Source organism: Colius striatus, chromosome 10 (genome assembly GCF_028858725.1).
Source record: "Colius striatus isolate bColStr4 chromosome 10, bColStr4.1.hap1, whole genome shotgun sequence".
NCBI lineage: Eukaryota > Metazoa > Chordata > Aves > Coliiformes > Coliidae > Colius > Colius striatus.
The window spans coordinates 12,015,820-12,039,780 of record NC_084768.1 but is presented as its reverse complement, the minus strand read 5'-3'; the positions used below and the strand labels follow the sequence as shown (position 1 = coordinate 12,039,780).

At 41.9% G+C, this 23,961-nt stretch overlaps 1 protein-coding gene across 3 annotated transcripts; it reads right to left on the bottom strand.

Moving 5' to 3' along the window:
- Window positions 1-22,841, bottom strand: WDR47 (WD repeat domain 47). 3 transcript variants are annotated; one of them, XM_062004174.1, is made up of 16 exons: window positions 22,654-22,841; window positions 16,364-16,530; window positions 14,789-14,872; window positions 14,180-14,264; window positions 12,049-12,851; window positions 9,683-9,809; window positions 7,833-8,011; window positions 7,688-7,719; window positions 7,462-7,579; window positions 6,692-6,767; window positions 5,324-5,481; window positions 4,630-4,799; window positions 3,523-3,693; window positions 3,021-3,152; window positions 2,085-2,303; window positions 1-1,412 (listed from the first exon to the last, which is right to left on the bottom strand). In XM_062004174.1, the coding sequence occupies exons 2-16, from the start codon at window positions 16,519-16,521 to the stop codon at window positions 1,270-1,272; spliced, it is 2,655 nt and encodes an 884-aa protein (XP_061860158.1). In that variant the 5' UTR covers window positions 16,522-16,530; window positions 22,654-22,841; the 3' UTR covers window positions 1-1,269. The 3 variants fall into 3 exon arrangements, with proteins under 3 accessions (XP_061860158.1, XP_061860156.1, XP_061860157.1); XM_062004172.1 differs by having other exon boundaries at window positions 7,462-7,719; XM_062004173.1 differs by having other exon boundaries at window positions 7,462-7,719; window positions 9,686-9,809.
- Window positions 22,842-23,961: the final 1,120 nt, after the last annotated feature.

Genomic DNA, 23,961 nt, shown 5'->3' with positions numbered 1-23,961 from the left:
ACGGGTGTTGGAGGTCTTTATTGAGATTATAGCACAGATACACTTCTATAGTTACCTTTCCACTTTGATACGATAGTTAAAAATGCTTGCTACAGTGCACATCGAATTCAGTAACCAAAAGAATCCAAAACTCAACTGCAGTTCAAATAAATAAATAACCTAAAGGCAAAGGTTTATAATTTTAAAAAGGAAAAGGAACTGTACAATATGAAAATATAACAATACATAAACATTGGAATCTAAAGTTTTGTAGAAATAAAACTGCAATTCCCCATACATAAACAGTGCAAGAAATAAAATTCAGGTAAGCTTCTGGACTGGGAATTTAAACAATTCTTAAGTTACCATGCAGACATAGCATTTTAAGCCATGCTGGTTTCTATTACAGCATCAATGGTATCCCTTTCACTTGAAAAACTGATAGCCATTAAGCTTACTGTGACAACTGCTGCCAATCCACTCTTTCCTACAGGACATCATACACAGAGGTATTCTGTTGCATTCAAAAAGTCAGTTACTATGTTTCTGCAGGAGAACAAAAATCATGAAAAAAAAAAAATCAATATTTTACTTTTCCGTCCTCCAACATGTTTCCTTGTTCAAAACAACACCATGTAGTAAAAACAGCAACGTTTCCCCCAGCTTAGATGAAAAGAAAGAAGAAACCCCACACTATCTAATGGACCATAATCAAGCTGTGGTTACTGCCTGGTCACCTTTACAGTTCAGTATTACTAAAAAAGTTGAAATTGTGGAGATGTTACAAAGTTTGGCTTCTTGTTGAGAAGTGATGAATGCAGTAATTCTGAAAAAATAGTGGAAGTCATTTAACGTGTGTGTGTGTGTAACTAGTTACATACAGACTTGATTAAAGTGGTGTTCAACTGAAGTTTCTCTATAAAGTTCTCATTGAGGCAAAGACCACGGAATGCAATTCATACCAAACTGTAAACACGTCATTCATGGTACTTGGAGTGCACATCAACAATGTCAGAGTTCTCCTCATTGACTTTGGCAACAAGACTACAATAGGTCACAGCAGCATGAGTTCACATGGAAGACTGAAAGCACTGCAAAATAATATACTAAAAACACCAAGACCTCCTAGAAACCAGAAACATCTGTGACAAGTGCCCCTCCGCTTGTTAAGACACTCTCCTGCTCAACTGCTGCTCCCTCAACGCCTTATTATTATTATTACTGGGTTTTTAGAGTTCTGTAGTCTGGGGTCTCTGTGCTTTAGCTGCATAGGTTGCCTTGGTTTGCACTCTAGCCGTTGTAAGTCCAAAGGGTGACAGTTCTGTCTGCAGAAGATGACAAGAAGGAAAGATCTTGTGTATGCCATCTGCACTGAATAACTTTGTCCTTGTGCTCTCCCACCACCATAAGAGGAAGCTGCTTCGTGAGGTCCCCTATGGCAGAGGAACAGAGATCATTAGTCATTTCATTAATATTTATCCCACCTTTGGGGTTTTTTGGTGTGTGTTTCTTTCTGTTTGTTTAGTAAAGCTTACCTACCTATTTCACCTTATGAAATATACTTGACCTCTCTCTCACATAAAGAGCATAACATAAGGCCCCAGTGACTGAGTTTCCAGGATTACTGGACATGGGTACCTTTTAATACAGGTATTAACAGGTTTTACACAATGTGATCCAAATGTAATGTTAATGGTCAAAGAACACCAAGTCCATTAGCTAAACCCAGTATCTTATCTTCTTATTTCTTCCCAATAAACATGTCAGTTATTATATTTTTTCTTTGTATTAAAGGGTCAGCTTAATGAAGCTACCAGAAGGCAACAGCCATCTCATCAGGCAACACTGCTAATTAGTTCTTTTATCATAATCACACCCTCCCCACAAAACAAGATTTACTTCATTGCCTGGATTCTCACCAACACAACTAGCCAATTGTATGTAAATGGGATTGTGTCTGTTCCCACTTCAAACCCTTCAGAGCTCTACTATTTCCCGTCCCCCTTATAAGCTAAAACTTGATCTTCGAACCAAGCTCTCTTACAACTTCAACACTGAAAGCACCAAACTGAAAGTTAACCTAGAGTACTTTGTAGTATAGTTACCTTGCAAATCTGTCACCTTGATTTTCATATCATAGGATCCTGTGAGCAAGTAGTGTGCCCCCGGGGAGAAGCGCACAGAGCGGACGTCGCTGGCGTGGGGGTGGTAGCTCTGCACCATGCGCCCGCCTCGGATGTCGTACAGCATGCAGCTGGAGTCCTCCTGCCCCGTGGCCAGGAGCCGCCCGCTGGGATCCACAGCCACCGAGGCCACAGCGCTGCCTGCAGCAGAAAAACACACCAGCACACATTATACTGATGCAGGTTTGTGCAAACAGCCAACGACAACAATACACTGTTTAATTCACTGTATAAAACCACCAAATGCTGGCCATAAATGTCAGGTGAAGACACCTAGCTACTGGTCCCTTAAATGTTCAAGCGCTTAAGACCCTGAAACCGTAGGTCACACTGGCAGCAAGGCCACTATTAAAACTCCATGAGAAAAAGGACCCATTTCATCACAGTAAAGTCACTCGGTGAAATAATAGAGTAATGCAGAGAATCTACCTCTCCCCACCAACTCTCATTTACTGCACCTGCCCCAAAAGACTGAGAAACACATCCCAACCCAAGTGGTTCTTAAGAAGCCTTTTGAAGATTTCTATACAGTATGTTGGTGACTTGCAACAATGGCTGCTCCCTTCCACCCTTTCCTTTGATTCTGAAAGTCACCTTGTGTCTTGTTTTGTTTTAATGTACTTGGAAGTGTCTGTTTGAAAGGCGAAAACTAGCCAACTTCTGAAAGGAAAAGTTACTTTAATAAAACCCCTAAAACAAACAGGTAAAGATTCCTCACTACTTCTTTCTTTGAAAGCCAAGCCTCCGTTCTGTGATGCCAAAAACCCTCCAAACCCTTGCAGTCACTCTGTTCTACTCAGCCATCCTTAGAAAACATCTGTGTGCAAGAACGCTGAGCAGCGTGACAGCAAGTCTCACCTGTTCCATGAAACGTTGTTCCCACAACACGGACACAGCTTGGCACTCTCAGATCCCAGAATCTCACAGTCTTGTCTTGGGATCCAGATGCAATCATCCAGCCAGTCCATGTATAAAGTGCTAAAATATGACCTGTGAACAAGGCAATGTCTTTATTTGGTTGAATCGAATCATGAAACACCACAGTTCTGAAGCTGTTTCTGCATTCAGAGACTGATCTGTCCTATGGAAAGCCTGCACGCTGCACGACCTAAAATGCCAGCAGTGTAAGACACTACCCAGCTTTGCATCTTCTCTGGAACCAAGCATGCACTCTCCATTAAATTAACAGACAACACATTTCAAAACAAAACACTCCCTCACCTCCCCTCAAAACACCTCCAGGGCAATCTGGAGAGAAAACCAAAAAGTCCTGCTAGGAAGAAAATGCCACAAGAGACTCAACAAACCTATTCGAATACATTCCAGACTTGAAGTGTGAGAGAAGTAAGAAGGTACACACCAGTGTGGCCACTGAGGGCATGCAGGCCTTGACCTCGCTGGCAGTCCGTTGTGTAAATATTGCAGTCCCCTGCTCCAGCGCTGATTAGAATAGCACCACCACTCTCTGGGCCTTCCATAAATGCCAGGTCTCGGATGGTCCCATCGTGCATGCTGAACTCCAGATCTGGTCCTAAAGTCACGTAAAAGTCAAGGAACAAAATGATGCACACATACCTTGTTCCCCCACTGTTGCTGCTGCCAGTCTTAAAGCAGGTACAGGGATAATGCAGAATATTTTAGGCAAGGAGGGGTAAGCTACCAACTATAAACACTGTTGTGCAATCTTCAGAGAGCACATGAGTCCAGCTACCAGAGTTCAAATGAAATCTCCAAGAATCTTAATTCTGAGTGTTGCTTGAGCTTCCCATAGCTCTTAAAGCTTTGCAAAATGTACACAGACCACCTCCACAGCCAATTCCAGCCCAAGGTTCATTAAAGCACATCAATTTCTTGACATAAACTGTGGTAAACTAACAAGACTTTCTCTACCAGGATCACTGAGAACATAAAGGACAAGGTAGTCTTAGTTCAAAACAGAAAAAAGAAGAGCCATAGTCAAGGTATTGATTAGAAGGGTTAGGCAAGGAAAGGAGCATTTTTGCTACAGGAGAAGCTAAGGGCTAAGGGCTTCCAAGGTGGAGGAGAAGATGACAAAATTAGGCAAGCAAAAGGGAACCTGCAAGTGGAAATAAAAATTACTAATGACAACCAAGAACTAGAGCTGGGTGAGAACATCTGGTTGTTGGCAGGGGGTGGTGGGGGTGGGAAGCAGAAACAAATGTTATCATAAGACAGCACAATACCAGAGGGTCTTGCAACACAAAGCCAAAATGCCAAAAAAAACCCCAAAACCTAACCAAACCAAACCAAACCCAGAAGATAATCCTCAACCCCACAGAGACTACAGGGATGGCAAAAGGGAAAAGAGATGAAGTTACTCTAAGTATTAGAATAAAAATGAAACCCCTCTATTAACTACGTGGTCAATGCAATTTAAATGGTTTTACCAAAGAAATCAGACAAATAATTGAAAATAATTTATTTAAACTAAATCCATGAAGAATACCTGTTGCATTACAAGTTTCTGCATTAAAAGGCAGCACTTTCACGTATTTATCATTAGAGCCAGTAGCTAACAGCTGCCCACAGGGACTCCAGGCTACACAGTAGATGGATCCTTTATGATGCTTGTTCCTTTTGAAGCGAACTACAGGTTGTTTAGGAGCATTATAAGCACTGGGAAAAAAAACAAAGAACAAGAAAATTATCCAATTTCCTGTTATTGGTAAGGAAAAGAATGGCTTTTTACATGAAAACACCGTTTTTCTGTTATTTTGTGTAATACGAAATACACAACTGTTTGCATTGAAACATACATGTGATCTAAGAGAAACCAAAAAGCATCTTTTGCATCCCATTTTTCAGTTTTCCCCTCATCTTTCCCTTGTACTTGTGATTGGACACACAAAAGGACTTACACAGCCCCTTCATCTATAAAGACAAAAACAGCACCTTTAACAAAGGAAAGGTGTGATATTGTGGCATTGCATCTTGCCAGTAATGGAAGAGAGCAAAAAAGTAGCCCACAACTCTTCAGTAGTTCTTATTTGTATTTGGCAGTTGAGGTTTGTAAGGAGAGCACTGTACTAGCTATGACAACAACATAAAGGTATGAAATTTACATACAGATATATAAAATAGCTACAGGAAAAAGCCTGCTATGAAACAGAGAAAGAAATGATTTATACAAGCTTTCTTACCTTGGGTCAATCACTTCTGGATAGGCACAAACTCTCAAAGTTTTAGAGTTGGAGCCAACAGCATATAAACTCCCACTGGGATGAAAGGCTACAGCTCTGACAGCTTGTGTGTCTTCAAGAGTATTAATGCAAATGAACTGCTTCTTTGATTTGTCATCCTGTGAAGAAGGGTAACAGCACAATCAGGTTCTTCAGCATAAAACTGAACATTCAGAAGTGGATGTGGCTGTCTCACAGTCATGTAAAACTGTTTTACTGAAGTATTACTAAAAAGCAGCACCAGGCTCAGCTATTCCAATGGCAGCTTTCTAAAACAATGTCTACTCCAGGTCAAGAACAAGCCTACTTCAAAAAGTTCTTCCTTTCAACTCACTCTGACAGCTAACATTAACATTTCTCATTCTCCCTCCAGGCTTCCAACAGCTTTTGTTCTCCTATACAGCCCATTTCAGACACATGATATTACTGTTTATTTCTGGACAAACACATTTGATCTGTGTGAGACTTGCAAGGGGAACAAAGCTGCATGTTTACTGGAAACAGTCCAAATCAGACAGTTTATAAACTCATTATAATGCTAAACATAAGAAACAGCTTTTCACCCTGTAACACAAAGTTATCATTAAGCTATGCTAAGCTTCAGTACATCCATCCTCCTGACACTTCATCACCACCTTTCTCAAGTTTAGACTTCCACTGATCTGATGCAGAAACTGGGGAATATACTTATTGCACAGTTATTTCCCTACAAGTCAGACCATAATGACTGGAGTCCAACAACCAAAGTTTCAACCTGGAAAACACAAAACAATGTCTGTAGAAGACATCCTATTGGAACTTTTGTTATACAAGGAGAAGCTGAGAGAGCTGGGGCTGTTTGGCCCTGAGACCAGAAGAGCTTTTTGGAGTGAGTGTGAGTGGACATCTCAGTGTAAACACACAGCTAACAGATGGAAGGAGGAAGATGGAACGGGACCCAGTGAAAGGACAAGGGGCAATGGACATAAACTGAAACACTGGAAATTCCATTTAGTTTTGTTTGTTTGCTATTGGAAACACTGTGAGGGTGGTCAGACATGGGAACAGGTTGTCCACGTAGGTTGTGGAGTCTGTGTCCTCAGATATACTCAAAACCCAAGCAAACTCAGCCCCAGGAAACCTGTTCTCATTGATCCTTCTCTGAGTAGTGGGCTTGGGCTCAGTCTCCAGATGTCCCTTCCAATCTCAAGGGTTCTGTGATTCTGTAGGTACTGCACCAACCAAAGTTCATTCTAAATTGCTATGAACCATGAGAAGCTGTCACAGACTCAGGATTCAATACTGAATCTTGCAAAAACACAGACCATACAGGACAATGAGAGAACTCACCTCATCGCCTCTTGTCCTACTTAAATTCCCTGAGGAGTCTTCCAACTGTGGCTGACTGGCAGCATGTTCTTGAACACTGTTTTGATTTGGTGAAGGGTTTAAGACAGGAAAAAAAAACAAGAACAGGGATAGATTTATTTGTAAGTATTTTTTGGACTAAAGTTGCCATTTCAGTCATTCTCAGCACTAATTAGTGTGGACGAGCGTTAGTGTGCCTGTTTACCATTAAACAAGGGGCTTTACAAGGGGTTTACAAGGATGCTGTTTTTGCAGCAACTCCAGGTTGCAATGATCACTTGGATGCAAGTCAAAACTGCTTGTGTTCATTCCATAACATATATATGTACACACACATATGTGGAAAAGTGGATGTTGCTTTCAGGTCAGCCCTACTTTTAGTTAAAAGAAGAAACCCGGTTCCCACTCTGCCCTGCTTCTCTCTCCACCTAATTTGCATTTGATAAAAAAGCTTTCAGGAACTTCATTAAGCACAAAATAAACAAGAACTATGCATAGAAGATGGAATAAAAAGCCTGAAATTAAAAATAAGCATAAAATGTAAATCACAACAAGTAACTACTAATTCTCACGTGTGCTGTCAGAAAAAAGGGGATATTACAACCCCTACCTATATATATAGAGAACCCTGATCATGAGCTAAATATCCCTATTCAACGACAAATCCATTTGATAAATATCAATACGAACAATTACTCCCATAGTGCTAACAGAAGGAAATTTCCAGTCTTGAAGAGCCTCAAGTAACTTACGTTTGACTCTCCTGTACCGGTGACTCTTCAGGAAAGGGTATCTGGTTAGCTGACCCACGCTTCCGAGGAGTGCTTGTGTTCACATTTTGGCTATCAGCTGTTACCCTCTGACCAGCATCTGAAGATGGCAATGTAAAGTTACTTGCTGGACTGGCAGATGCATTCCCTTTGCTCCCGTTACATTGCTGGCTAAGTGTCTGTACATCATTTCCAAGACTGTCCATACCTATATTCAATTCTCCTAGTTTCTGGATCGATCTAATAACAAATGATAAGGGGAAAAAAAGACAAAAGACCATCAAACCGTGTTATTATGAGAACTTTAGGAGAGGTAGGAGTGGGTGAAGAGAGAATTAACAAAACTCCCCAACCTGTTAAGAAACTGTTCGGTGAGATTCTGTTGCTGGTCAGCTCCATCTTCCTGATTCACACCTCCTTCCAACAACATCTGCTGGTACAGCTGTCGTTGCTGCTCTTTCTGCTCTAAGTGCTGCTGGTAACGCAGTCTTTGTCTGTAATACTCCTGAAACTGCTCTGTTGAATCCCGAAGCTAAAAAGGAATGAGAATTACTGATGAAAATAGGAATACTTCATTGTCATATTGAACTTTGCCCTCATTTTGGCTACAGTCATTTTCTCCCCAGTAGCTGGCACAGGGCTGTGTTTTGTATTTAGTGGAAGACTAAAGTTAGTAATACAGTGATGTTCTAGTTGTTGCTACGTAGTGCTTATAAGCCAAGGACTTTTTTGTTTCCCATGCTCTACCAGTGAGGAGGAGGTGAAGGGAGGGAGCATGGTCAGGACAGCTATACCATAGGACATCATGCCCAGTATGTGAACTGGAGGAGCTGGTGGATCACCACTCAGGCAGCAGTCAGCAGGTGGTGAGCAACTGCACTGAGCATCACTTGCTTTTTTTCCCTTGGGTTTTATTTCTCTCTTCTTTTTTTGTTATATTCCTTTTCACTGCTATTAGTATTATGATCTATTTTGTAATAACAACAACAATAGCTCTGGCTTTTAACTCAACCCCTCTAGGAATGATGTAAAAAGATAAAGCTATGAGAAGAAACGGATGAACTCCTTACTCATGCAGGTATACACGTGTACCACTGTGCTGTGGGAAACAAAACAAGGTGAAATGAGACTGGGTACTACATTCTTTTCTACTTATGTCCAACATCTTCACCTACAGCACAGCATCCCCAGTCTTCATCCTCTCCTACAAATTCTGTGTCCATTGTTTCGCCTTTGAAGCCTGCTGTTATACACATAACCAAGTTCTTTCCTCCCTCTCCTTATTCCCACTGTGCACAGAAAACACTGCTGCAGCAGAGGAATTACTTAAAGTCCTTGAGGGGAGTGAAGTCCTCAGGTCTGGAGGACGCTGTTAGGATTAACAGGCCCTGTTGCCTCACTCAGATATCCAGAGTCTACAAGAATACAGCCCTGTCAAGACCAGACTGGTTTTCAATACCATATAGATGTCATGAGCCAAGACAAAGTTTACTTAAGAAAATCAAGCTGGAGTCTGCAAACAAAGCAGACTGCAAACTCAGTGTTTTTCATTACTGAATACAGAGACAGACATTTACAACTGTAGAAAAAGACTAGAACAGGTAACTGTTTCATTGCTTCCTACTGAACTATTTTTTTTACTTTCCTCATATCGCTGTTAAAAAAAGGAAGAATAAAAAGAACAGTCAAGGCACAAGCCTTCAAAGATGAATCCAAAAGATTATGCTACTCGATCCTGAATAGGGAATTATCCAATTTTAATTTCTTAGTGTTCCAGACAAAATGACATAAGATGACCCACTTAACTTGGTGTTAACACCAACAATTGCAGGCTCCGTGCCAGAGTCCTGCTAAAACACTAAGAGGATCCTTAAGCATCATTTAATCTAACATTGCTGGCTTTGAGTACTGCAAAGCCTTCTTTGCTTTGGTTTTTTTAAAGACATACAGAACAGTTTAGCAGCACTGCTGACATGAGAAGGCACATTAATCAGCTGCATTACAGACTCAAACGGCAGCAGAACTTTATACAATGGAAGAAGAGTAGCTTCTTACAGGAGATGCAACATGGTATTTCCATTATAATAAAACAAGACTCAAAGCAACCCATTGTCATGCATGAAGTTCTCAACACAAAGGCAATCATTATGAAGTGATCAGAACACAGCTCAAAGGGCCTCATTATTTTTAATCAAACTACCACTACCTCATTTTTCTCTTGTTTGGCTGATCCCTGACTGTGTGCTCCAGTAAGTGGTTCATTTTCTGGAACTGAACTCTGGCACGAAGTCTCACTGCCGATGGGATGCTGCGGCTCCACGGGAGTATCACTGCTTGCAGCAACATGGAAAAGAAGAGAAGCTCCATTGAGAAAAACTAAGCGTAGAAAATACCTTGGTAAGTACAGAAACATAACATTCTACAGCAAAACGTGGTAACACAAACGTGCAAAGTTACATAAAATTGAAGGTATCGCTTAGGAAAAATACACAACTGTCAATGGGTTACACCAAACAAAACAAAATCCCCAACAACAAAAAGCACAGACATTCAGAATACTCCGTGCACACACTTTCCAAAAAGCCTTACCACCATGGGATATGCAAATTCCATATTTCTGTCCCTACACTTGAATTACATACTCTTTAGCTAGCAAGTTATTCAAGATTCTCTTTTCAAAGCAATTATATGGATGGACCGGATCACATTACACTATGTATCTTCTACAAGATATTATTTTTATTACAACTACCAATCAAAATTTGAACTATGTTTAACATCCATCAGCTTGGACTTCACAGAAAGTGCTACAGAGGAAAAAGTTTATAGCAGTTTTGCTTTTCTTTTCTTAAGGAAATATTTCTGCATGGAAATTTCAGCTTCAAGGCCTCTTTATTCAGTGACTTGCAGCAAAGCTCTTTAAGAAGTTCCTTTAAACTTTTTGGGTAATTGTGTGTAACAACAGAAGTAATGCATGTAACTAAAAGACAAGTAATTGCTTCCTGAACATAACCTATAGAAGAAATACTGTATTTCTGCCACATGCAAGAGGATGCAAGGGCCAGATTTACACAAAATAATTTACATAAAGCTCAGCTTCCATCCTTGCAAATATTGCCATTTTACTGGGACACAATCTAAAGTTGGATATTTTTTTCTGTAAAATTTAATGCCTTCTTGACAACTCCAGGTCTGGCCCCTTCAACTAGTTCCAACCTCAAGACATGCACTCATTCAAGAAAAAGACATGTTAAGAACTATAAACTTCACTTAACAGCACATGAAAATGCCTACACAAAGAACTGCACTAATTTACCACTTGATTTAGCCCACAAGATAATTCCATCTGTGCAGAATTATGCTACACTAATATTTAAAAGGGAAACAAAAAGCTTTTAAGAATCACTTTCAACAATGAACCTTGGGCTATGCGCACAAATGTTAAAGTCTATGCATACAGATCAGTACGATTAGAGGATTCACAATTCATTATTATCCTCATGAGGTACAACGTTAAGAACTAACACATGGGATACTTCCATAAGACAAAAACTCCAGGTGTGAAAAGGCTGGTAAAACCAAAGACTTGAAATGGATCATTGAGAATCAAACAGAACAGCTCCTTTCAAGATCAGCATTATGATAATGTATTAAAGCATACATTCCTGTAAACATTTTCATTCTCCTTGGTGAAGTGACATCAGTATGATGATGTTTGTTTACATTTTGTTGAGCTTAGTTACAACTGTTCCTTCTCTTAACACAGGATCCAGAGTATTGCTTTAGGGCAAAACTAAGGTAGTCAACTGGAGACAGGATTGAACACCACAGCTCTAAGTGCCCTCTGCTGGCCAATGCGCCCAAGTGCAGTGCTTCCTACCCACCCAGTTCTCTTAAGAGCCAAAAAAAATCTGGCATCTCTTTTCCCAAGAATCATATATATAAGTATGTATTCATTTATATATAGATAGATATATATAAAACATATAATATAACATATAATATAACAATATATTCACATATATGTGTATATATATAAAAAGTATGTATTCATTTAGAAAGGGGTAGAAGGGCTGATCAAACTAAAGGCCAAGCAAAAACATGTCAAGTACCATTTCTCCCTCAAAGTAAATAGTACAAAGTTTTCATACAGGCTTTAGTGCTTGAGCAAGGAGAGAAGTCACTTTTACAGTCTACAATGAATTGCAAGAAGTTATTAGTTTTACAGCTATTCCACTGTCTCCATGTATTTATCTGGAATGAAAGAATTCAGTAATATTGAACATAAACCTTAGTTAGACTGTTACATAATGGGAGCATATCTGTGGCTCTCAGCTAGGGCTTCAGCTTCAAGAAAGTCCAGATTGAATCCATAAGGCTCAAGACCAAATATGACAATCTACTTTGATCATAAAGGTGCAAGGAAGAAACACCTTGCACACTGAGCTTTAATTGCCAGAGAACTTTAACAATCAAATTACATCTCACTGTTACAACTATGTTCAAAATTACAGTGAAGGTAAAGTGCAACAGAAACCAAGGTGTAAATAAAGCTACAGTCACACTCACCGCTCTGGTGACTCCTCAAAGATGCTGTGACATTCTGTGTTCTCCAGCATGAGACTTCGGCTGAGGTTCTGCACTCCCGGGTAATGGAAATTGGCAAAGGAGTGTGACATGGGCGAGGTTTTAGTGCCCAGGTCTGTGACTCGCTTGTCGTGACTCGTCAAGCCGCAGGACAGTCCATCCAAGGCTGGGTTTAAGGAGCGGGTCATGTAGGCATCTGCCGACTGAGGCCGTCGCATGGGGGATGACGGGTGAGGGGAAAGCTTGCTGATAAGAGGCGTCAATAGATCAGCATATGCAGCTTTTGTAGGCTTGAGGAGTTTATCAACATGAATATTAAGCATCTTTTGTTCGAAAGCACAAGAGAAAACAGTGGCTGGCAGATTCTGCAGCCAGGATAATAAGCTAAGGTCCAAGTCATCGCAGCCGTTGCCACACAAGAGATCGATGCCGAGCAACACTTCGCTCTCTGTGATTTCTTCTCCTGTTGCTTTACTCTGACAGAATTCCACGCAGCACTCATAAAGCAACCCCTTCATGACAAGCTGAAATAAACGATTGTTGCTTGCTTTGAAGCCTGCCTCGCTCAGTTTCCTGTCAGCAGGAATGAACTCTGCCACCATGACACAGGCTTCCTCAAAGCAGTGAACCCGTGCGGTGCTGGGGTTCCAGTCCTTGAACTCGGCGTGGTTGGTCAAGCGAGGCAGCGTGAGGAGCAAGCAAAGTTTACTGTAGTCTTCCTTAGAGGGACAATATTCTTCCAAGGCATGTAGGCACTGTACAGCCTCTCGCATTGTAAATTCCAGCTACAGAAATATCAACAGAGGGGTCTGTAGTACAAGTGTTTTCACAATAAGTTTAGTTGAAGAAGAACAGGCAGCAGCACATCTCCACTATCATTCCTTATTATTACCATTTGTATCTTAATTAAAACAGCATATAACAGGGTCTGGAATTGCTGATGCAAATATAGTCACAACAAGGCTCAATTCTTGGATGTTTTGACTTCCTAAAATCCCCCGTCCAGCTGCATTTTCTACAGATCTCTGGAACTTTCTCATGGCACTGTAGATTTGATAGGCCTAAAGCTTTAAATCTGTAGCTAAACAGCTTTAATGGGATTGTAGCACAGAAGGTCACTTCCATTCTCAAAGCCAAATGACTTGTTTTCTGCCTTTTTTATTTCTGTGAAAAGCTACTGGCATAAGTTATAAAAGGCTTAAAGCTTTCTCTGGTTTCCAGTGACTAGCATCTTTGAGTTGGCTTTTACATTGAAATTTTCTGTTCCTCAACCAAAAATGTTACAGAAGTTCTCAGAAGACCTCCAAATGAATAGGGGGCTTTAGCACAAAGCTTGCTGACAGCTAAAAGCCAAGAACCATGTGAAATACATTTAACTTGGCATTCTTAGTTGCAAAGAATTTAAGAATAAAACCTCCCACGTATCCACACTACTAGCATCTGCTCAATACAGCAGCCTCTCATCCACAACATGCCATCACTTTTGGTAACGTTCAAAACAAAAACTAAGGATATTAATCGTTTTTTTTCTCTGCTGCTCTCTAGTAACAACAGACAGATTGAGTGATTAGAGCAATAGTACACTTTCCCTTGACAACTGCAAAGACAGACTTACTCCTAGCTTTTTCTACCCTGTCAAGAGGAGCACAACGTCCTTGTACATTGCAGTGCAGTACAGCAGATGTGTAAAGGGACAGAGACCTGAAGTTAATTCAGTTTGAAAAATGAAATAAAGTATTTTAAAACTACTGGCATTCTTCTTTTTTTTGTGTTAGAAATTTAGTATTCCTGTATTATCACATATATCAAAAGCTATAATTCGTGTCACAATCTGCACACTGGTTTTGCCAGTTTGAGTTCATGTCTCTTAACATATTGAAAACCTAAGTTCATAAAGTTTCCAGCAACCCTTGTGTATACAACTCTATTTGGGACCTGCGAGCCACATTCATTTCCAAAGGATACCAATTGTTTTTCTCAATGGTTATCAAACTATTTGGTAACAGCTAAAATTTGTGTATTCAGTGCTGGAAGCTTCTGCTCTGCTTTTAATCAGTGTATCTCAAGAGTTTCCTGACAGCCAAAAAGTTACCAAACCAGAGACAATTCTTACATGCTGAGGCTCGTCTTCTGCTGACATCGCGTTGTTGACACATAAGGCCTCCAAAAACTTCTGCTTCATTATAATGTAACGAAATCTGCAGGTGAGAAGTGAAACACTATACATCTTGATCCAGTAGCTAAATATTCTTTTAGAGGCAAGCAGGGTGTTTTTCTGCAAATGTTTGAGTTAGACAAAGAAACTGCAATGACAAGGAACCTTGATCTCACATTCTAATAAATTGGTAACCCTAAAATTACTTTTTAACAAGAAATGTCTTTTTCAATTATTCTTTTCAGAAATATTACATTAAAAGTACCAGAATGCTAATAAAAGTTACAGAATCATACTAATTTCTTCAACAGAAATACGTTAGAGCAGCTAACTGTAAAAGGACCGCACACCATGCTCCATATTCCTAAAGTGTATGCCAAAAGAAAACTCAGTACAGATTGCATGCATTTCTTTTTCTTAGTTTAAGTTAAAAACCACATGCACACACTTTAGGAACTGTGTGCAGGTTAGAAAAACTAAGGTGAAAAAGCTTAAAACTACTGCTTTCATACACAGTACTTGAAAACTTAGGTATTTTCCACAATTCAAACGTACAATCTATTTTACCTTTTCTTGTCGAATTTTTCCATACATTCAAGAGGCTGAATAAACTGAAGAACCTCATCCCACTGACCATCAAGAATCAACTGCCTAGTAAAAGAAAGAGTCACTCCTGTAACTTCACTGGACAAGAACATCCTCCTTTCTAAGGAAGGATCTCATTTCAGTACACAAGAGTCATTTAAATACACAACAGGAGATCAACCTGCTTTGAAAAGCTAACGCTTCGCAGAGATGCCAAGATGACTGATGTGAGTAGTAATAAGAGTAAAATCCAAGTTCTTTCTCAATGTTTTGTAAAAATAACTGCATACAGGAAGGACAAGTGTTAATTACTTTTAAAGGCACATAAGAAAGGACAAAACGGTCATCTGTCTCTAGCTTTACCTGTAGTGCTTCAGTTAAAAAACTTACTTGAAGAGTACAAAAAAATATATTGATTCAATGAATACATCCTGAGGAATGAAAGCAAGCTTAATAATGACTTGATTTTAATTGTATAAATACTGTTTGGTCTATTTTATGGGACCTGGGTGCTTCCTGCCCCCCACCTTATATTAAGAATGTAAGAGGAACAGCTTGGCAGGAGCTACGGCAGCACAAGAGCACCAGCTCTGAGACCAGCAGGGTAGACTGCACAGTCATACCTTCATAACACACCCAGTTCTCTGCAAAAGGCCGAGATCTACAAGGAAGAGGTCTCTCTTTAAATGAATACTCTAAGCTAAGAATGAAACAAACTGGATTAATAACTTTAATCTAATTCTTCTTTCATTTTATTCCAATATCCATAATTTTAATCAAAGGGAAACCAGGTGAGAAGTCCTGTTCAGTGATAAAACACATTTTTTCATGTTTTAAGGACAGATGGATAATTTTCTTTTCACGTTCCTACAAAGTTATTAAGTACCTTTGGCATGAAATAGGAAACAGTAATGCTAAGAAACTAGTATGCACTTGGAGTGACTCCTTTGAACAACTCTGAGGGCAATATCCTGAATGGTAAACCATGCCAGCTCTCATGCCTTGATAACAGCAGAGATCCCTTTCATATTGTTAAACAGAAATCTAGGTAGGATTTTGAAAAGCGGGTAATATTTTCAGGTAAAAGCTTTGGAAATCACTCCACTCATCTTAGCACTAGAATATTGTCTAAATATTTTATTTATTTTAGAAGTCAATAAACTACATATTCAGTTTCAAGTGACACAGTAAGTAGATAATTACAGATCCCTGATATCAAAAGATCTTGCTCTTCCAGCCTATTCCTGCTCATGTCCTTTCCCCAGCTTACCTTGCACTGACACTTCTTAAGACCCCTTCCTGTTTTAATTCATTACCATGTCAGAAAAGTACGCAAGTTAAAACGAACGAAGAAGGAAACAAAAAACCTAACTCAACCTACGTTGATGATGCCTAGTCAGTCAGCTACTTCAGGTGGCTCATAGAAGGATGTCATTAACTTCAGAGCTGGTACACAATGCAGAGCTAGACCACAGAACCAGGATCCTGTTTAGTGGATTGCAGCTGTGGTAAGTTTTCATACATTTGGTATTTAAATACCAGAGAAATAAGTCCTACCTTAGAAAAAGCATGTCATCTGAAAACAAGCCATTAATGACCCCACTTTCTTTCTCAAGTGCCAGCATACTGATATGAAGTTTCCTCGAGTTCAGAAAGTCTAGTATTAGTTTAATTATTTCAGCTTCTTTAACATTCACCGTCTCTTCAGCCGTCATGATGGCAGCCTAAAAGGGAGGAGAGAATTTCAGCTGTGATCAGTGTCTTATTTTACGCTTGGTTAACAGATGTTGGCTACTAAAAGTACAGAAATCAGTTTTATGGGACAAAGTATTAAAGAACTGCAAAAACTAGACACGGTTAGGACATTTATTTTAAGAGGCTGATTATGAAGCCACAACAAAGAACTTAACAGTGAAATGTGCATCAGATGTTACATATAAACTTGTGTGTTTTTAGCACGTACAAAAAGCACAGAACAATGAAAGTGCTATTTCCCCCTACTTCATTTTTAATTCTTCCTTCGTAAGGACATCTATTTTTGTTGCCCTGGTGTTGTCTGGGATAGAGTTAATATTTGTTCTAGTACCTGGTACAAGGCCACGTTTTGAGTTTATGCTGCAAAGAATGTTCACAACCCAGAAGTGTTTTTGTAATTGCACAGTGTCAAGGTCTTTTCTGCTCCTCACTCTGTCCTGCCAGTGAACGGGCTGGAGGCGCACAAGAGGCTGGGAGGGAGCGTGGCCAAGAGAGATGATCTGAACCAGACAAAGGGCTATTCCAGACCACAGAACATCATGGCCAGTACATAAACTGGGGGAGACTAGTGGGGAAGGGCAGATGCTGCTCAGGTCTTGCTCAGCAAGTGGTGAGCAACTGCACTGGGCATCACTTGGTTTTGGTTTTCTGGGTTTTTTCCTTCCTTGGGTTTTATTTCTCTCTCTCTGATACATTGCTTATCATTACTATTATTACTACATATTGTTACTCTAGTTTATTTCATTTCAGTCTGTAAACTATACTTATCTCAACCTACAAGCTTTGGTTTTTTCCCCAGTTCTCCTTCCCATCCCACTGGAAGGAACAAGGATGGGATAAGCAAGCAGCTGCCCAGTTGCTGCCTGGGGTTAAACCATGACACTGTCTATACCCTTGGTAAAAAATCTAAAGCTGCAAAGCCAAAGTGGCCAAAGCCAGTTTGCTGGCTGCCAGAGTCCCCTTCTCCCATTCGTCCGCTCCCCTCCAGCTGTGTGCCCTGGCCCTTCCTCAGCACTCCTCACTTCTGTCCACCATCTCACATGCTGAGATGGCTCAGTGGTCCCACAAGCTCTCCAGCCTGCAGAAGGAAAAGGCAGCTGGGGCAGTGACAGGCCAAGGCCCTGGCTGCCAGCAGACAGCTTGTTTAAAGCTCCCACAGATACAACATCCAAGTTCCTTTGCAACACAATTCCTGCAAGGATATGAGAGTTGTAGCATGTACTTCTCTGAGGAAACCTAAATAGCCTGTGCTTCTGGCTAAGCCTTGCATGGTTCCTTAAGTCTGACTTTAAGTAGAAGCTGTTCGATTTCTTTCCTTTTTCTTTTTTTTTTTTTTTTTGTGTGTTAAAGAACTCTTAAAAAGGTGTAACAGCTGTTGCTCCCCAGTTGATGTGAGAACTGGGGATGTGAGGAGAAACCCTGTACAGAGGGAAGCCACGTAGCATTGCCTCATGAGGAGCTCCTCAAAAAAGGAGCTAGTGGCTACAAGGGTGCGATTTCACATCAGGAAAACCTCAATTTAAGGCTGTGTTACTGCAGAAAGGGGCAGACCCTCTTCTCACTTCTGCACTCAGCCACTCCATGGCACCCACAATGGAGCTGTATGGTTAGCCAGGCCACTCCTCTGATCCAAGTGCAAGTTAAACATTTATTCATTCCATGCACACGAGGACCTCACAGAGCATGGCTTTCTGGCAGTAGCAAAGTCTTACCCTGACTTAAATTGATTGAGTGTGCACCAAAGAACACAGAAGCAGCCAGTATCAATGATGAACCATCACCAGGAGGCACTATCCCCAGGACAGACAGTGGAATAACTGTCACGACAAAAACAACTACAGGGAGATGACCTTATAGAGTAAGATGTTCATAACAATAGCTAAGTTACCCAAGCTGCTCCTCCTTTTAATTTAAAAGGGGAAATAAATTTTTCTTAATTCCCTCAGGCAACCATTTACTTATGGAGAAATCTAGCAACCACAATGCTGAGAGACAATCAGCTGTGGGTAATGCAGCTCCCCAGACAGGCTGAAGAGGTGACACGGCCTCTGGATACCGCGGCTGTGGAAAACTGGAGTCCATAAGCTACTCATATACCTCATATTAGGAAAGATGCACAGAAACTGGTAATAAGAAATAAACAAACTGATACAGTAAGTTTTAATTATGCAAATAAGACATCCCTAAAGTATTAACAAGAAATTAATTATTTACCAGGGAAGAGAGGGAGAGATAAATACTCCAGTGAAACCTCACAAGTTTTCCATCTTCCTCACACTTGTATACCAACTTTTATCCAAGTAGGTTTTTTTTTTCCATTTGACAAGGAAAGCATCTGATTATAGCAGCAGTTTATTTGGAACATCAGAGACCTAATTGTGACAGATGAAATAGCCTAACTTCAGAAGACTGCCAGCACCAAATATTCTGATGGGTCTCATGAAAGACACACCCAGGGACCACTTGCCCACTCTCAGCTAGCAAAGTAAAAGGAAAGAATTCAAACCTGGCTTGCAGAAGGCAGAGATACACAAAAACCTAAAGCCAGAACTTCTGGAAAGATGCTTTTTCCTTATGTTCTAGCACTGTTTCAACTTCCCCTTTTGGCAACTGGATATAGATTCTTGGTGCCAGTGAAAAATTCACCCCTACTCTTACACGCTGACAGGAAAATATAAAAATAATAATAACAAAACATCAACACAAGTTTACCCAGCAGTTTGGTATTAATATCTTAACTTCCATCCTCATCTAATACATTTGCATTTCCCTTTTATTATGCTTTGCAACACTGGTGGTTTTTATATAAATTAAATTCACTTCCTTGCCAAAAGACAAAGACAAATTTGGGCAAAGCTGTATTGAGATTCCTCATCGGAAAACTGCGAGACTCCCTTTGAAGAAAGGAACACCAAGCCCAGCTTTCTTTTCAACTGATTTACTGGACTCAAGCCTAAACAGGAAGCCACACTACACAGCTTCAAGACTATCTTAACATTCATTATTTATACATTTATACATTATCCATACTATTGATGGAAAAAAAGAGCGTAATACTCAGAACTTTGCTCAAGAGTACAATAACAATAAGTAAAATCTAGCATCTGCAATAAGTTGTCTTCCATTTTCCACTGTAGTTTTAAAAGAACTGGTTTGACTTGAACATAAAGGCTTTGCCAATTCTAACACTTCATTTTATTTGTATTAGTTATATTGCCCATATAAATTAGGGTAAAATATGATCAGCACCCTCCGGATTTGATATGGGGACTAGTAACAGCCCTCTTGAGGTCCTGTTAAGAAAAAAGTTAATACCTAAACATAGTCTAGATACCAAACTTCTTCAGCAGAACCTGTGCACGTTGATAGGCTCAAACATTAACAATATTATGGAAGTATTTAGTGTCCATTTGCTGTCAGAACACCACAATTAGCTAGAAGAAAGATCACGCAACATACTAGAGAAGATTTTCATGTAATTGATGGTTTTTTAGGCCGATGAGCTCAGACTTCTCTTATAAGCATTATGCTGTCCAAACAATAAGCAGCACTGTAACACCATAACATGATAAATGTACATAGGCTTACCCATCACCTCTATGAAAAATATCATGTTCTCTGACATGCAGTGGGGGGTTGGGGGGGCGGGGGTGTATGTACATGTATGAATAAAAATAATAACACTAAAAAGCAAAAAACAGCAGGAAACTCAAGATTAGAGCTCAAGCTGCATCTTTGTATATTGCTTTCTGCCAGCACATATGGCACATGATGTCACAATCTGATCAGCTCAAGCACTAATACTCAAGAATGACTGAAGCACTAGCATTAGCTGTTGGTATAAATGAAAGTATTGGAGCTTAACATTTCAGGTGCTTTCCACCAACCAGGTTTTTGCTACAACCCTTTCATCTTACCTAGTCTTTTCCAAACAGAGCTTTTCCACACTTGTCCTCTTTCCTTATTTCTCCTGACCACTCCTCCTTATTATCTTTCCCTAGTTCTGTATTTACATTTGTTCTCCTAAGAAATCCACATCAAGAAAAAACCCTACAACTTCTTGCCACAAACATGGAACATCTTTTTATCTTTAGCTTCAATGGACAAGATGTCCTTTAAACAAGCTCTCTGGAATATGGACTACCTCTTCCTAAATTTTCCAGAGAGAGGTTTCACTCTTGTTAAATCTGCTCACTCATGTTCTAAGAACATGCAAACAACAATCCTCCCGTGCTGTTATGAGCACAGAATACATTTCTTGTAAAAAAAAAATATATATACACTTAGGCATATAAATAAATACTATTTCAGAAAAAATGATTGCAAGTGAAAAGTGTCTAAAAATAGTGTCTGCATAGTATTTAAGTTAGCTCCTGTACAAGAAATTTAAAATGCACACACATTCACGGTTTAATATTCTGGAAAACAAGTAAATAGTGGAATTGCAAACCAAGTTTTATTCTGATGTTATTTATCATCTGAAATAGACCACTCGTCAACAATAAACAACATGCAAAGCTGGACAAGGAATATAAAATATCCAAGTACTCAGAAATACCAGGAAGGAATATTATAGTTCAAATATTAAGTGATCTGAAGTCACTGAGAATAGTGATGCATTTAAAGAGAGAAGCAATGCCTAATCACAAGTCTTGGTTCACTGACTTCAGTGAGAGCTGCACTGCGTATCCATAACCTCAGCATCTTGGTGAGCTATGTCACAGGAAAACTGGATGTGAGGAAATAATATGTATTTTCAAAGCTGTCTGTTTTGCACAAAGATATTTCACCTGTTAACTCATCCCACAGTTACTTCCATATGCCTCTTGGGCCAGCCCAGAGGTCACTCTGGAGTTCCATCTACACAGACCCCACGGAGCATTTGAGGTCTGGTCAGTACCCAGTTGCTCCATTTCTGATGTGCCCTCAATCATCTTCCAGTTCTCCTATACCAAAAAAAATTACAATAAAAATAATAATCTACAGGCTGAATTTTTTATCACAATTGATTTCCACAGCAGTTAGTGCAACTCACTAACACCTATTTTATCCTAAGAGACTGCCTGATTAATATTTCAAATGAACTATAAGGAACATATTAAGTCCTTAACAGAAGACTTCCACCAAACTTTATACAGTTGAACTCTATGATGGAAATCCTTTTGTGCTCCAATACACGGTAAATAACTGTCCTCTTACATGCCAGCCTTTTCTTCCTTACACAGATTCTTCATTGGCTTGCCCTCTAGTAATCAATTTTCTTTACCCTGCTTAGATCAGCTGTTGCTTTAGAGCCACCACAGTAATCCTCATCATCTCACCACGCTTTAGAGGTGACTGGCTCTTGGCATTCATCAGTCCCTGTTACAACATGCATGCTCGTTACTCAGAGCATTCTGCACCACCAGCGCCAAAAAGGTGACATTAAACTATGCGATACTTCCCTATTAGAATGAATTGAATGCGTTTTGACTAAAAAAACCCAAATCAAACACTTGCTCCGATTATTATTATTATTTTTTTTCCTCTTCACGTGCGATTCCACACGACATCCGCTTCTGCTGGTGACGGATTCCAAATGACTGCTTAATTACACAGCCTGAATTAGCATTTCGGGAATGTCAACCCAGTGCCAGCAGCAGACAGGGCCGCGGAGGAGCCGACGCTTCTTTGAACCGGCCCGGAGACACGGCACACCCCGCGCCCGCCCGAGGCCGGGGCCGGGAACGCACCGCGGCGGCCACCGCGGCCGGGCTACCCCGGCGCGCCCGCCGATGCCACAACAAAGGGACGGCAGCGGTCGGGCGTCGCCGGCAGCCGCGGCGATGCTCCCTCGGCGGGAGCCGCACAACACGGCCGTGCCCCGTACGCCAGGGACTGTGCGCGGGGGTGGGCGGCCCCTTGACAGGGCAGCGTCGGGGTCGACGCGGCCGCCGGGCAGCGCCCGCCTCACGGAGCAGAGGCTGCAGAGGCTGCAGTCCCTGCCTCGCCGCCCCGAGCCGCCGGCCCGCCCAGGCCCCTCCCCGTCGGGCCGCTCCCGGCCGCCCCGCGGCGCGGCCCCCTCACCCTGCATCCCACCCCCCGACACTCACCTGAGGGGCCCGGCGGCCCGTTCGCGCCGTCACCAGCGGAGTGCGGGGGTAAGATGGCGACAGGCCTCGGGGTGCGATGTGACGCGGTGGGGGGGGGGGGGGGCCCGGGCCCGGTGTCGGGGTCTCGCTCCCGCTCCGCTCCGCTCTGCGGCTGCCACCCGCCCTCGCCGCGGACTGCCCGGCCCGGCCCGGCGCGGCAGGACCCGCCCTCCCCGCGCCGGGGCGGGGTGCCCGCGCCGCCGCCTGACTGGAAAGCAGAAGGGGGCGGGCCGGGGCCGGCCCCGCCCGTGCCGTGGGGGCGGGAGGGACAGATGGCGGCGGCGGCCGCCGCGCCGGGCTGGGGCGGGGCTCGCTTTGTTAGCGGCGGGGCGCGCCTCCGCCCGCCGGGGCTGGCAGTGCTGGCGGCCACCAGCGGCTCAGGGAAGCGCGGCAGGTGCGGGCGCGGCTGCTGGCCCTGGCAAGCGCTCACAGCGTCTGCCGCCAGGCTCCGCGGCGGCTCCGGGCCTGTCCCGGCCAGCGGAGGGGAGGGGACGGGAGCAGCTCGGCCGATCGCCCGCCGCTTTCGCAGGCGGCCGGCACCTCCCTGGCGGCTCGGTGGGTCGGTGTCGGTGCGCAGCCGGGCAGGGGCACTGTGGGGAACTCCCGTAGACACTGCGCTGACCCCACACAAAGTGCCGGCCCGGCGCGGCCACTCGCGCTGCCCCTCGGCTCGCAGCGCTGCGCCCAGCGGCTGGCAGGGAAACGGTCAACGAGGTACATACCAAAGTCTTCCTGAGGTACCGCCCCAAAAATTTACATCATGAACACCGAACAGGTGCTGCTTTTGGTTAGCATTGCCGTCGTGCTCTGCCACGACCTCGTTTCCTTCACCCATCCGGCTTGTGGTTTGTTGGCAATACCTTTCGTTACATTTCAGGCCAGCCTTGGGTGGTTTTTTTGAGTGTGTTTTTGCTCACCTTCTCCACAAATCATATGTATGTATGTTACACATATTTTATGAAGATGTATTTATAATTTAACATTTGGTCACATTTAATGCATTTTTGCAATTGTTAGAAAATTACAGCATCTAACAATTATCACGGTGAACAGCTAGTAAGCTTTTTTCTGTGTTTAAATATAGCTGTGAGAAGAGATATGGAAGATGACATTAAAACACTAGTAGAGCACTTGGACAAAACCTTAGTGTGTATACAGCAATGCATTGGCAGGCCTTGGCAAAATGGAGACAGCGGCTGTTTGCTGACACAGGACATAGCAGAGATGTGATTTTGACATTTTTCCTTTAAATTACACTGGTGTGCATGT

Coding starts and splice junctions, on each gene's coding strand:
- WDR47 (XM_062004172.1), bottom strand. CDS start 16,521: ATGACGGCTGAAGAGACGGTGAATGTTAAAGAAGCTGAAATAATTAAA. Junction 3,694..4,629: donor AGAAACTTGTAATGCAACAG/GTATTCTTCATG, acceptor ACGTGACTTTAG/GACCAGATCTGGAGTTCAGC. Junction 3,153..3,522: donor TGCCCTCAGTGGCCACACTG/GTGTGTACCTTC, acceptor CCTTGTTCACAG/GTCATATTTTAGCACTTTAT.